Source organism: Cicer arietinum, chromosome 1 (genome assembly GCF_000331145.2).
Source record: "Cicer arietinum cultivar CDC Frontier isolate Library 1 chromosome 1, Cicar.CDCFrontier_v2.0, whole genome shotgun sequence".
NCBI lineage: Eukaryota > Viridiplantae > Streptophyta > Magnoliopsida > Fabales > Fabaceae > Cicer > Cicer arietinum.
In genome coordinates, this window is record NC_021160.2 from 49,400,738 (window position 1) to 49,417,022 (window position 16,285).

Here is a 16,285-nt window from a genome sequence, read left to right on the forward strand (position 1 = left end):
TAATGTGAAATATCACCGCGATGAGGGTGATCTATTGTCGGATCCCTTATTGTATCGACAACTTGTGGGTAGTCTTAATTATTTGACAATTACTCGTCCTGACATATCATTTGCTGTTCAACAAGTAAGTCAGTTCATGCACTCTCCTCGCCACCTTCACTTGGCAGCAGTTCGTCGCATAATTCGCTATTTGCTAGGTACCTCTCAACGAGGTCTCTTCTTTCCCATTGGCACAATTCCCAAATTGATTGCCTATAGTGATGCTGATTGGGCAGGGTGTCCCGACACTCGGCGATCAGTCACCGGTTGGTGCATGTTTCTCGGTTCTTCACTGATATCATGGAAAAGTAAGAAACAAGTAAGAGTCTCTAAATCCTCTACAGAATCAGAGTATTGTGCTATGTCTACTGCTTGTTCTGAGATAATTTGGCTTCGTGGTCTTTTGGTTGAACTTGGATTCCCTCAAACAGAGCCGACGTCTCTCTATGCCGACAATACAAGTGCTATTCAAATTGTTGCAAATCCTGTTTTTCATGAGCGCACCAAACATATTGAAGTAGATTGTCACTCTATCCGTGAGGCCTATGATAATCAGATTATATCCATCCCTCACATCAATACTCAGTTTCAAGTTGCAGACATTCTTACCAAAGCTGTTCCTCGCCCGCGCCATCAGTTTCTAGTTAGCAAATTGATGCTTCTTGACCAGCCGCATCAATTTGAGGGGGGATGTGAATCAGGAAATAAATAATAATTTATAATTATATTTATCAGTTTTCCTAAAATTAGTTAGACAAATCAGGATTTGATTTGATTCTCTTAATTTGTAATTATTAGATATAAATGTTGTAACGATTATTTATACGGAGAAATATCAAAGCAAAAAGGGCATCAAACCCTAAATTGTGACAGTTTGATCACACAGTTCGATCAATTGTGTTTAAGTCTTTGACTGCAGAGCAACTACAATATTTTGCTTTTAATTTAAAACGTAAGGTTTAATAGTGTATAATTTGTGATTAAATATTGTAGTCGAGTTTACAATATTACCCTTAAACCGTATATGCAGGGGGATTTGCCCCACACACACCTAGTCGCTCCCGCTTGAACGACTTGCCCACTTATCACTATGAACCACACCCGACACATGATAACTTAGATTCTAGTGAACATAGTCAACATTGACTTACATTGTAGCTATTATTAGTTATTATTATTTTCCATCATTGAGTCAAAGTTTTGGATAAAGGATAACAAAGGGAAATGAATCATGTAACCTGTATTGTTGTGGATCTTCCTTCAATGCATTAATATAAGCTTTGAAGATGGCATCTCTGTCCTCATCACTAGGATAACCTTCCATGAGTTTGTCATAAATTGTGACAAAACCAAGAGCAAATACAGGATCATAACGGTATGATGTCTTGTATCTCATTAAATGATGCTGGACAATGAGCTCCTGCAGCACATTGTTATAGATACTAGGGATTGGTCGTTTATATGCCTTTAGGAAACTTAACTTTGTCTCAGAGACACTGGGAATATCTACATTAATTAGATAAAGCATGATCAAATATTGATAATAATATTCATTTTCTTCTTTTATTTATTTATTCTTCCCTTTTTGGCAGTAGGTGTTAGAAAGATTATCACAAACTCAATATAAAACTTTTCACGCCATGTCGTACACTCAAACCTAAGTTAGTCAAATTCTATGGTGTCCGGTGGACCACGTTGATAGGTGTTCACAATTACGATAGTAGATAGACATGCCTTCTAGAAGGAGAAGTTTAAGGGCTTCCTCATCCTCACCGCTAGGAGGGTGATTTAGTCTATGTTTGTTTGAAAAAAAAAATGTATATCTCAAAACTTAATTCACAGTTGTTTTTCTTTGTTTATGTCAAACTGATATTGATAAATTCACAAACTTAGACGTCAAGATGAAGTGGATCGTGAGCTTTTACTTTTGAGGGGCAATCTTCGTCAGATGTCGTTAGAGTTTTAAATAATTTTAAGCGAGTAAATCAACATTTCAGTTCTCGAAATTGTAAAAATCTAATAATTTAGTCTCTCAAATTTACAAAATAGAAGCAAATCTTTTATTTAAACTCAACAACATGAATCAATGTATTCCTCTATCAAAGTATCCCTTTGATAAACATTCATCAAAATCAATACAAAAATGCATATTTGACTTCAATAGTCTCTTACTTCATCAAGACAAACATAAAACTTTTAAAATTGTGATGTTAAATTCGAAATAACTAAATTACTGATATTCTTTAATTTAAGGGATTAAATTAATATATTGCAAATTTGAGTGATTAAATTGACCTATCCTTACGATTTCAATAATGAAAAATGCTCATTTACTCAATTTGAAGTACTAACTCATAGTAAACCATCTATCAACTAGATACATCTAGAATACGCCCTAAGTTAACCAAAAACATATGTAAAAAAAATCTACCAAAAGAGTATATATGATCTAATCAGCTTAATGCCTAATCATGCATGCAAACAGCAAATGTAAACTAAAAGAAAGTAACCCACACTAAGTAGTTTGAAGGAATTTTTCCTTAATAAACCAAATGTCATATATATTTCAGGGCAGTGTATACAAATTTTGAGGTCTTTGACAAAAAAACTCTAACCATGCTTGAAATTTAGATAAATCTCTATTAGTCTTAATTGCCTCAAAAAAAAAAAAATTGTAAAATGAATAGGGGCGTGAGAAAATTCAACAACATGAAAGCAAAAAAAGGCACAAACCTGTGACAGAAGACATGCATTGAATAACCATTTTAGATGTAGAATTGAAAGGTCGAACACCAACATAATTATGATGGTAAGAGAAATGTGTCCGAATTCCAAGAGTGGATGTCATAGTTGATTTTCTCTTTGAGCATTGAGTTAAGGTTGAGAATGACAAAGAAGTGAGAGCTGCCATAGCTAGAAAATGGAAAAAGAACAAAATTAGAGAGATTTAGACTCAGAAAATACCCGTCATGGAAGGACAAAATTCAGAGGTCACTTGCATTGTGTTGGAAACAAAACAAGAAAAAGAACAAATAAAAGCTTATCCTAAGAAGCCGCTAACATAAAGACACGTTGACATTTCGAAGTAACACTGAATTTCTAGCCTAAGAACATCGTTTTTTTTCCCAAAAAATATTAGAGAGTCATACCAATGTCAAATGTTTTGAAATTTCAAAACATTAATTGCCGACAATTAAAGGGAAATGTGGATAGAATGCCATGGCACATCTAATAAATGAATGTCGACGACTAGTTTTTAATAGTAATTATATGATTTATAAATAAAAAATAAAGAAATGTGGATATTTAAATGGTGGAGTAATATATAAGTATATATTTATAGAACAGTGTTTGAGTTTTGATATTTTTTAAACTAGTTCTAATTCACGTAAATTTTTAATGAGTTTAATTTTTATACACGGTGGATGTAAAAAATTTATATAGTTGGAAAATCATAGACATTTGAGTGACTTTATAAATATTAAAATAAAAGTTAAATATTATTAATAATTTAACGGGTTGTAGTTGATTGACAATATAAAAATTATTTATTTTAATATAAATTCATTTTTATTTCTTAAAAGAAAAACACAATTTAATGTAATTTTTGTAGATTTCTGAATTTGTATAAAAAAATATATGAGTTTGTATCCGCTTATATATAATGGATTGTTAATTTACAATGGCTTCTGTAAAAGTGTAAATTAGTAATCTGCATCTTTTTTCTTTCTTTGGACTAAAATATTTAACTATTTCTTTTAGAAAATTGATGTAATTTACATTTGTTATTTTATTTTTGCTCCTTGAAATTGATGTTTGTTTTTCTTTTTCATATTTAATATTTTCTTATCCTAACTTTCTCATGAATTATTTATCGAGAAAAAAAAATTATATTGAATTCCAACTTTTACTTAGGTCATAATAATAAAAAAAAAAAATCAGTAATCAATTAAGATATTTTTTGAAATGTTGTTGAAGAGGGGTTTTTTGAATGTTGATGAAGCAAAATATTTGTACATCTATATTTTGAGGAAGTACATTAGTATTATGTACATATTATCTACTTAGGTAGAATTGTCATTTTAAATTAAAGGTGAATCTCATATCTAATACTCACATATATAATTATTACGTTCAAAAAAAATTCAATTTCACTTTCTAAATTATTAATGTTATGTGCACTATAAGTGTAATGTGTAAAATTATTTTACATTTTTTAAATATACAAATTGAATTCTTATTAATATTATAATATACTTTATGCGGTCTAAATATACACATTAAATTCTTAATAATTTTACACTATTAATTTATTGTACACATTAAATTCTTAATTATTTTACACTATTAATTTTCACTCAGAATCATGTTTAACTAATTTTACAACTTATTCATGGTTGTAACTTCTTTGGGTACTACCTCTAGACTCAAATACAAGTAAAAAAAAATTACAATTTATTTATGATTGTAACTTATTTGGGTACTACCTCTAAATTCAAATATAAGTAAAAATTGTCATATTTGATGAAAAATATAAAGAAAATTAATTAGTTTTAATCTAGTTAACAAGTTCTCATACAAAATTAATAAAAAGAATGAATAGTTTAGAAAATAAAATAAATATTTTGAATGAATAAAAAAATTAAAAGATGACAAGCACTATTCTTAATTTATATATAATTAATTACTTTTGTAATTAAGTTAGTACAATTTATATAAAAAGGCTAAAATAATTCAAAAGATAATATTGAGATTCGACGAACATCCTATTTGGTCTTACATTATTATTTATCTTCATCTTAGATGTAGATTAGGGATAAAGAATCTTGTTGGCAATCACCTATCACAGCTTACTTTATTATAACAATCTCTCGTTATTGTGTCAAAAACAATATCTCATTATTTTATAATGATATGTGAGATTCATGATTAACTTGATTTAGATGCGCACGTTACGCGATTGTTTGTAGATAAATATATAATTTTATAAATTTTATATATAAAAAATTTGAAAATTAAGTATATAAAAAATGCTTTTAGAGTGTGTTTAGATGAATGAATGTTTTGAAATAATGTATTTTTAGAGCGTAACTCAAATTTTATGAATTATTTTGTCAACGTTAAATTTGGAGAAGTTCAAGTACTACCTTAAAGGTAAAAATTTGAAATTCCTTTTATACTTTATACAATGTGAATATCAAATTTATCCTTATAAATTTTATAAAAAAATCGCCTTTTTAAATTTTTAATTTTTGCTCCAACACTTTGTAAATTTATAAACATGATCAAAGTTTAAATAAATAATTGTTCTATCCAAACAACAAAATTTATTAATAAAAAAATGCAATTGAGGTATTTTAAATTGCTTAAAACTTTTAATTTTTTAGAATATTTAATTACTTCATATAAACACTCTTGGAGAATCAACTACTTCACACATAATAATAAGTTAGTTACAATATTAAATTTAAAAATAATGTCTTTTAATATGATTATATGATAGTTGTTAGTATGAAAAATTATTTATCATTTTACATGAGTTACACCATATGCAAACTACTAATCTCAATTTAATTCTTAGTCATACAATTTTGAAGATTGAATGTTCATATTTTAAGTTATATTGTTCTTAATTTTAAAACTAAAAACACAAACTTTTCGATCTCCACGTGTCAATTTATGTTTCAATCTAGATAAAGGAAAATGTAAAGAAAAAAAGAAAAGAAAAGACATAATAAACAAATAAGAAATTATATATTTAATAAGAAAAATCATTTATTCTAATCACTTTTGATAGCGGTGGAAGGATGGATGATGAATGTCTCCGGAGAAGAATGCGAATAATACTATTTTTCAAATCTTAAAACATAATTTCAAGCAAGTGTTGAAGAATATAGTCATCACTTGCTAAATAAATTGGTATTATTAATATTAATGTGAGTCAAATATAAAATTAAAAGTGAAAGCATGTTGAATAGATGTGTAAACATATAGTAGAACTACAAATAAAACTTCTTTACCTTGAAAATAAGAGTGACACATAAGCATATAATTGACTTGGGATTGACAAAAATAGGTATGTGACAAAATTAACAATATAATGACTTGTGGAACTATTTTAATATATGATAAATATATTCTTACTACTCCCTTGTATATGAGAGGTCGGTCCAACAAATTTAAAAATATAAAATAAAATTTGAAATAAAATATTTCATATATAAATTAATAACAATAAAAATTAGAAGTCATTAAGTTTAATTAATTTTTACAATATTAAATGACATAATAATAAATATTAAATACATTGATCGATTAGTTTTGTTAGTATTAAATAGTGAGTTAAATTTCTATTAAGATTTAAAAAATTAATACTATTTGCGGTCCTCTTGGGCCAGCGCATTGAATGTAATCGTTTTTTTCTTTTTGTGGATTATATTTTTTAGATCAAGTGATTTAGTACTAAGAATCACACACTTTAAATATAGTGAAATAATATTGAATTTAAACTAATATATCATGTATATCAATATTCTTGGATCTACCAATTAAATTATATTGATGAGTATATCGTGTTGGCTAATTCAACGTGCTCGTCGTATTTTGGTTTTTAATTAATTATTTTGGTTTTTTTTATAAAAAATTAATATTTTATTAGCAAATTAATATCTATGAATAATTTTTAGATAAAAAAAAATTTTATGGATCATATTTCACTTAACATGTATTTTTATAATTGTTTCTTGGATGATATTTATTAAATTTGTTAAAACCAATAATTAATGATGACAAATTCATAAAATTTATCCATTTACAAATTATTTTTTAATCAATATAAAAAACTTAGACACCAGTTATTTTGGATTAACTAATATGTGAAATGGAATGGAGCTTGAGGTAAGTAAAATATGAACACGGTAACTAATTATTTAAATTAATAATTAAATGTTATGTTTTAAATTTAAATATAATATTCAATATTGAACATTTATATGTCGATTATATATATATATTTTTTTTTTTTAAAAAAATATTAATTAATATATCTTGTATAGAAATTTATATACTAAAATATACTATTTTTATTTTATTTTTAGGACGTCGCATCTCCAACTTGCTGCAATCATCTATAAATTTTTATTTTTTATTTTTTTAACTATTTTGTTATATGCGATTTTTTACTGTAGAAAAAATTATCTTTTAAATAATAGCAAAACAGAGATACATAAAAAAGTATTTTAATATATAAATTTTAATATAAAATCTCTTAATTAGTTTTTTTTTTAAATAGTACAAAAATTTCTTTATACACGAGTTTCTTTATTATTTAATTTAAAATAAAAAAATGGAAGAGAGTAGTATTGTTTGTACTGTAATAGGTAGCTGGCATGGTTGGGAATGGATAAGAGCAAAGTTGCATTTGAGTGATAGGAAAGGAAAGGGGCATATTATCAACACTCAGAGCGTGTTGGACCGCGTGCTCAAGGTCTATATCAATTCTCAAACAACACTAACGACAACTTTTTGTTTTTTTACTTACTTTTCAACTCTAACAAACTACTATCACAACAAAATAACAACTACTCCTTCCATTTTAAATTATTTATGAGAAATATTTTCAAAAAAATTTTGACCAAAAAATAAATATTTTTGAGTAAAATAGTTTTATTAAATGAGAGATCAATGCTATCTATATATGCTTCGTTACATTGTACATTAGTCTAAATACAAAAATATTTCACCCAATAATATTTTGGTTTAATTTGAGAGATATGAGTTGAATTTAATTTTTTATATTTTATGATGAAATATTTTAAAATAATAAAATTGTTTGTCTATTTCTCAAAATAGAAAATTATTTTTTGAAAAATTAATCAAACATGCTCTAAATTATTTATTTCTCGATAATAAATAATATGCAAATTTGTTATTTTTGATGTGGTTAAAAAAATATTTAATAAACTACACGTAACTGAAAAATATTGACATGTTACTTTAATTCTAACCATATTAAAATTCATAATAAAATAATATATAAATGATTGATGGCATAAAATATGTTTTGTACTAATAATATATCAATTTTATTTTTCGAATATTATAGTTTATCATTTTCTGAATGATTTTAATTTTGTAATATGTATATAATATCGGGGTTGTTAATTTATATTCACTTATTTATGAAATACACTATAGTGTATTTTGGTAATTTGCAGCGATTGAAAAATCAACGGGATGCAAGCTAATAAATCATTTAGGAATTTATTAATTTATTCTCACTCATTTTAGTGCGCGTAAACTAATAAGTTAAATAATTAAAAAAAAATTCAAATACGGAGGTAAGTTTCTAATTTAACCTACATATATAGCTTAGTTTTTTATGTTAGGATTTTCTTTTTAATGATTAATATTAATAATTAATATTTGTAATACTTTAGTGAAAGTGAAGATTAGATTTAGAGCATCTTTATTCCTTCAATATCTTGTTCATAGTCTCAATAATCAAATCAACTTTATATCTCTTTAACAATTTTAAATTTAATTTAACTTTAAGTTTATATATTTATGATGAATTAGTATTTTCACAGTTTATATATAATTTAATTTTAAAATGATATTATATATTATTCAACAATATGCTACACTATAACCTATGCATCACTAAAAATCATGATGATGTTTATTTTTAAAATTTAAACTAAGATGCCAACTTGGGCACTTACAACTTATTAAAATTAAACACTTTTTTTTAATAATTTGTTTGTCTAAAGTATATCATCTAAATAATGAGCCGTATAATTTAAATTTTGTATGTATATAAAATAAGCTAGGCAACCTCTTTAAATGCCTGAGCAGTTGAGACTTGAGAGTTTTTCTCTTTTATGTTCTTTATACCAAGTTGTTTTCTTTAATCTTTCTTGTCCCAAATCTAACTGTATCTAGCACTCTTCACTAGAAATTTAAGAGTGAGTTAAACATAATTGTGAAATTAGAGACGATTTAAAGGAATTTGATATGATCTGAGATATTTTTCAAGTGGTTCCAAACATGGAGGGAATCAAAGATGGATCACAAAGAAATAACTTCATTAATTCTCACAAAGGTTCCTCAAGAGTACAACACTGTCCCTCCAAATCAAATAACTGTGTTTCTGAAAATGTGTTTCATCAAGCTGCTACCAGTAACAACAATGTTGATGCTGCTAATAGGTTTAAAAAAGCAGAGGAATCACTTAGAACTGTCATGTACTTGAGTTGCTGGGGTCCTAACTAAAGGTGCAGCTTAAATTATATATCATAGCTACTGCTTTTTAATTATACTGTACTATATATTATACTTGCTATGTAGGAGTAGTGAATTTTGTAAAGATATGCACCAGCTGAACGTTTATAGAGCTATGTAAATATTAAGGAAAACATAATAAACTATAAACTAGAGTTTAATTCTCAGCTTTAACACGTAAAAAGTTTTATATTGTCGGCACATCATAATCATTCATAAATATGACTTTAGAAGTAACAATGATAAAAGTCAAATATTTTTAATGATCTAACGATTGTGATTGACAGACAGTCTAAAAACTCTTTATAACTATGTAAGAGTTATATTTAATAAACTAACACCTATTTTACTTTGATGTGAATGTTGAAGTGCTTTTATATGAGATTGAATTATGTTATGCTAGGTTTTATATGGTGAGATGACTATATATATAGTTGTGCATGAGAGGACTATATATAGTTGTGTATTCTATAATAACGAATATAGTGAAATGAAATGACTTAGTCGTTTTTTGTTATTTTGTAGAATCACACTCAATAAATATAATTTTATAAAAACTACAAGTTGTAATTTTATAAAATTAAAATAGCTCATTATCATTCTCGTAAATCAACCGTAATACCAAAAATACACTTAGACTAGTTCTTTGGTATTTGTGTTAAAGCATTTCCATCTCTTCTTTATCCAAAACAATACATAATGATTTATAAATTGATCATAAACTAAAGTGATTCCCAAGAGATTAATCTCAACAATTATACCTATATATTTAATAAAAGATATTTAATAAAAGGAAAACTTGTACATCTTGAGTACAAGTTCTTTTGGACCAATCATTCTTGAGGTATGTTAACAGTTTTGTTGGTCATTATGGGCTAGGAAAAAAATTAAGATAATTTTAATGGTTATTTATTTCTACTTACACCACCTTCAATTTACAAACCACAACCTCCATTCTTTTATTTGTTTTTGTCAACACAGCCTCCGTTGTAAAAAAGCTGCACAAAATACAACTATTCAAAACTTATTACCCAAACAGTCCTTTTTTATACTTTCCATAAATTAAATTATGAAACATAAATTTTGTATTTCAAAAATGGATATTCAGATTATTTTATTTTTAAATTATTTTCACCACCAAAAGAAATTTGTATTTTGAAATTTTGTCACCATAATTAAATTTCTTTTTAAAATACCAAAAAAAGTGTTGAGAAAATCAGTTTATGAAGAAATGAACAAATAAGTATGGAGAGTTATTGGATTGTTTTTAGAAGACTGAAGTATATTTTGAAACAAATGTAGAGAGAGTATGGTATGCAGAATATAAAGATGTGAGTAGCAATTGTCGTATTATAACTTTCATATATAGTAGTATTCTTCTAGACAATTAATGATTATTATTATGATAGTTTATCGACTCTGTCAAGTGACAATTATTCAATCTTGTCATTATTTAAAATGTTTTTGTCAAGCATCTTTAATTTGTAATTTCTTGCAACCGTGACCCACCTCTTCAAAATTATAGACTTTTTCATTTGTGATATTTTCTGATTGTCAGTTTTGTAAATCATAAATAGAGCTCTGCCCATAAATAAATATCCACCCGAATTAGATTATTAGAAAATGTTAATATATGGTGTGTTCGTAATTGATTCAGCATGATATACATGGAGAAATCTCTCTCTTAATAAATATTTAGTTTAACCATAAAATTAATAAAATTACAATGAATAATTATGATTTTGCATAAACTTCAAAATAAACATGAAAATGTAGTTCTAGATTTTTATATAAATTAAGTACCCCGTGTATGATTGAAAACAGATGATCAAATCAAATAAAATTATATTATAATATATAAACAACAACTTTCGTTTAAGAATTTAAATGATTAATTCGAAATACGAAATGTAAGATTTTTTAATTATTTATCAAATTAATTCTTTCACTGCACAAACTATTATTGTCCTAAGTAAACAAAACAAAAATTAAACTCTAGATACTAACATAACTCTTATTTATTAGTTTTTTTTTGCAAAAAGAAAAAAAAGACACAAACTACATACATGTACATAGAAATATAAAATCTATCATCTATTTGGGTCCCCAACAAATGAAGGCATTTGTTGCATTCCCCACTTTTGATCAAAAGGCATGATGATGCCCCTTGAGGCCTGCTCTTTCATGGCTAGCTTAAATCTAAAATTGTCTTTCTATTGTTACTCTCATAAATGAAGGGATTTCAATATGGAAAAGTGTATTTGTTTGTGAAGAACTTCATTTTTGTGTATGGAAATATATAATTCTATTTAAACAAGGTACAAGCAAATAAGATTCATTGGACTAAAAATAAAGTGACTTTTTAGTTATATTTGTGGTTAAGGTAAACAATTTATGTAATGGATAAACATGTCGATTCACGAAACTTACGATTTGTGTGTATATAAACTATAAACACATATATACACATAATTTAGATGATAAGAATGCAATAATAATTTGAGTAAAAAAAAAAAGAATGTAATAATTTAATTTTAAATAAGATGATAAACATCAGTCAAAAAATAAACGATTATAATCATTATGATTACATATTTGGATTTAAATGGATAGATATTATCAATCAAAGGAGAAAATGAATTTTAACATTCATTAAAATAAAATACACATCAGTTAAGTACATAGTATTTGTAATATTTTACAGTACTATAAGTTCAAATTTTTTTTTTTTTGAAAAATTTATTTTAATATCAACAAAGTTCTTTTTTTGAACAAATCAACAAATTCTTTTTTTATTCATGTGCAATATCATCTCAATACGAGAATATCTATGTAAATTTTAATGTTTTTATAATGAAATAAACTAATTGGTAAATAAGTCTTAAAAGTGAATGAAAATAGGGCAAGCTCAAGACCGTCAAAAAGTATTTGGCTGTTAATATTCTTTTTAAGAAGAAAAAAAAAAGGTTATTAAAGAAATTTGAGGAAGAAGTTATTTTTCGTAAAAAAAAAAGGAAATGAATTATTATTTCAATGATGAATAGTTTTTTAAATTAAAAATTCATTTTAAAATTTAAGATAGATGTGGATGGTATTCATGTCCAATTCAGATAATTCAAATAGAGTAAGAATCACTTGAGCTAAACTACACTTTACTAAACATAAATTTTGAGTTCTTTAAAAATGTTAAATCTAAGTCTAACTATTACATGTTATACGTTAATATTTAAGACATAACACTTGACCTTTTAAAAGTCTTATAAAATCTATTTAAAAATTTATCTTCAAAATTTGTGTTGCAACTTAAATAGTGTAGACTTTCATAAATAGATATATAAACTAATAACTTAATAATATTAAATTAACACGTATAACTTTATATATGATATAATATTTTATTTTATAATAATACATTTAAAAATATTAAAATGTAAAATATATTAATATATTTAAATTATAGAAAAAATTAACAAATTTATGATTAAATACAAAATGTATAATTTAATATAATAATAATAAATATATTTAAACTCACCTCGAAACTTTTTATTATAACACAAAGTTATTATAATGAAAAAAATTAATTAAATAAACTTTAAAAAAAATATTCAGTCTTGCCAATTTAAAGAATGTAATGCTCCACAGGACCACAACCAACTGTCCACTATGCAATCTTATCACTTCAATTTTACTATAACTCTCCCTCTTCCGAATTTGTTAGTAAAGCGAGCTGCTAGGTGGATCATATTATTGATAAATTCTTGTCAAAAACAAATAAGTATAACTTAAAGTTTAATTAATACTTCCTCCGTCTTAAAATAATTAAATTATTTATAAAAAAATAAACTATTTTAAAATAATTGATTATTTTAATTATTAATATTTTTTTTAATTATACCTTTAAGTTAATATTATTTATATTATTTTTAATATAATATTTTTTATTAAAAATAATAATACATTAATATTTAATAAGAATAATCTAATAAAAATAATATTTTTTCTTTTATTGATAGAATCATATTCACCCTATTTTCTTCCTTAAATGAGTGGTGTTTTGGAAAACTATAACACATGGCGGCGTTAAAATGAATTATCCAACTCGCATCAAAGTGATTCAATCAAGTGGAAATATTTTTGGTCTGGGCTAAAAAGCACGTATTATAGATTACAAAATTGGCATCTACAGACTTTTCAAACCGGTCCACATTTATTTTTTTAATTACAATTATTTTATCAAAATTGAAAAAAAGAAGCATTATTTCCCATTATTTAAATTTTTACTACATAAGGTTACATCAAAACAAAAAATGGAACCTAAATACATGTTTTAATTAACATAAGTAATTTTAAAATTGTGATACAAATAATTTAGAATTAATGTTAAAAAGGAAATAAAAAATAAAGTTACTATTCAAATATCAATGGCAATATGTTTAATTATTTTTTATTAAAGATTTAATAGGTGCACATATATATAGTTGTATAAAAAATAAACTTAATAAATATTAAATTGTTAATATGAAAATAAAGTTTAATAAACAAATTTAGCATGTGCATGTATATATAATTAATAGTAAAATATAACAAAATACTAATTTTTATACTTAATAATTAATAGTGGTAGATTTAAATTTAAATTTAAATTTAAATTTAAACAAACATTTTACTAACGTGGACTACCCGAAGCATGTCATGGGCCCAAATTATGCATGCACACATGAAAAAAATCCTCTTATAAATTAAAGGGTTAAGTCCTATAAAATATTAACATTTTACTTTTAGTCTATCATTTTTTTTAATTTTAGTCTCTAAAAAAATTTTAAGCACTAAAAAATTAAGAATATTTTTTATGGACTAAAAATGAAATATTGAAATTTTATATGAACTAAAAATTTATTTAACCTTCAATCAAACTCAAAATTTGAACTATAAATCTAATATATTTTGGGTTTTACTAGTCGGTTAATTCGTACTAACTCATACAAATGGAAATGTTAAGGTCTTAGATTTGAACCCGTATAAAACGTTGAACCTAACAATATCGATATTTGTCAGATGAAATAAAATTTAAAGACTATATTATTTGTATTTAGACTAAAATATCTCTATTTTATGAAATCTACAATTTTAAATTCCTATTTTATTTTCCGCAATTTTTATCTCTTCATTTTTAAATTTATTTACATTTAATTTCCCTTCTCAATCCTTTTAATTTCCTTAAAATTTAAAGTAACACTAAACTTAAGGTGGCCGGCCGTCTTGCCTATATATGCCCCCACCTCATCATCATTTATGTCTATACATAATACATTTAAATAAACTAATGGTATCACTCCCAAACTACGGGTCCAATTTAGCTATATTATGGGCTTATTGCAAAACCACGTGCATAGAGATACATCTCCAAAACATAATTGAAATTAATACTGCTCTGCCTTATATCCACATAGTCCAAACCACTTGTATTGTTATAATTAATAACAAATTAAAATCTATCTATATAAGTAGCCACTCAAACTATTGATATATCATAATTATACAGTGAAATTCTAGTGACTTTCAAATATGTGTGCAACAAGAGGAGCTTTGGTTGCTGCAACAAGTGTTGGACTTGTGGAGACATTGAAGGATCAAGGGTATTGCAGATTGAACAACAACACCATGAGATCAATAGCACAACGTGCCACCAACCAAATAAAATCCTTAGCTCAAGCCAAGAAGTTGCCTATAACTTCTTCTTCTTCAATTTCAAAAAAATTGAGTGATGAAAAGAACAGAAAAGCAGAGGAGTCTCTAAGAACCGTTATGTTCTTGAGTATTTGGGGTCCCAATTCTTAGAACCATAAATGGAAAGAAAAAATGGTATCATTCAAGCATCAAAGAAAAATATGGTGCCACCGGTCATATTCAACCATATATTTCTGTATCAAACTTGAGAGCTGAAGGCTCGCAAGATAAAACACACTGTCAAACTTGATGTGTGTATGTATTATGATCGATTAGATGTTGTGAGTGTAAATTTGTTTGAATAAAAATTTACCAGCTTAATTTGATCATAAGAAAGTTTGTGCTGTGAATTTGAATTTGAGTGAGATTATTTATTTCCTTTATGTTATCTTCCTTATTTTGTAATTTATGTTAAATATAATAAACTAAAACAAAAACCAACAAATTTCTCAACAAGCTATTATAGAGTTTTTAAGTAATGTATTATGAGTTTTTAGGATAATAGTTTCTCGTATAAATGAAATAACTTTTACAGCTCAACTTTTTTTTAATAAAAAATACAGTCTCTCATTTTACTATTATGGTAAAAGAACTATGATGGTCTGTTTGTTCTAAGTGAAGAACTCTAAATTTGTGAGAAGTTCTCACAAAAATTCATATTTTTCTCAAAATAATTTAATTTATATACTCTATTAATGTAAATAATTTTGGATATTATTAGTCAATTATAAATATTGAATAATTAAAAATATTTGATTTTTAATATTTCTAAATTTATACGTATGAGTAGTTTTAATATGTTACATTGTTTTTAACCTAGAAAAAACTTAAGTTATTCTAATTTCTAAAATATATCACGTACAACTTTTATAAGCTACAACAGCTGCAATGATCATTAGATTCTCTCTAAATTCAATTATCTTTATAGTTGTTGTATCATACAACAGTTATAGATGATTTAAATATCAAAAAACAAAATACAATGCTATATAGAAGATTAAAAAAATAAAAATAAGAGACTTTACGTTCTAAGTGTCTAAGTTGAATCTAGTGTATTAAGATTGGAATCTGGTTCATGTAACTTTCATCTAATAATTTAGATTTAATGTACCAATTTTGTTTTAAAGACAAATATTACTAATTAACTTGTAAAGAAAGATAATTTGTTATTATTAAAGACCGAATTTTGAACTTTACTATTAATACTTTTTGAACATGTCAACTTAATTATATC

At 25.3% G+C, this 16,285-nt stretch overlaps 1 protein-coding gene across 1 annotated transcript in view; it reads right to left on the minus strand.

Annotated features, from left to right (window-relative positions):
• LOC101510411 (protein THYLAKOID FORMATION1, chloroplastic-like) overlaps positions 1-3,084 on the minus strand; it is an 8,616-nt gene extending 5,532 nt beyond the window's left edge. Inside the window, exons 1-2 of the mRNA NM_001364940.1 lie at positions 2,773-3,084; positions 1,278-1,545 (exon numbers count right to left, since the gene is read on the minus strand). Of these exons, the coding sequence (NP_001351869.1) occupies positions 1,278-1,545; positions 2,773-2,950 (446 nt within the window). The 5' untranslated portion in view covers positions 2,951-3,084. The remainder of the gene's footprint in view (positions 1-1,277; positions 1,546-2,772) is intronic.
• Positions 3,085-16,285: the final 13,201 nt, after the last annotated feature.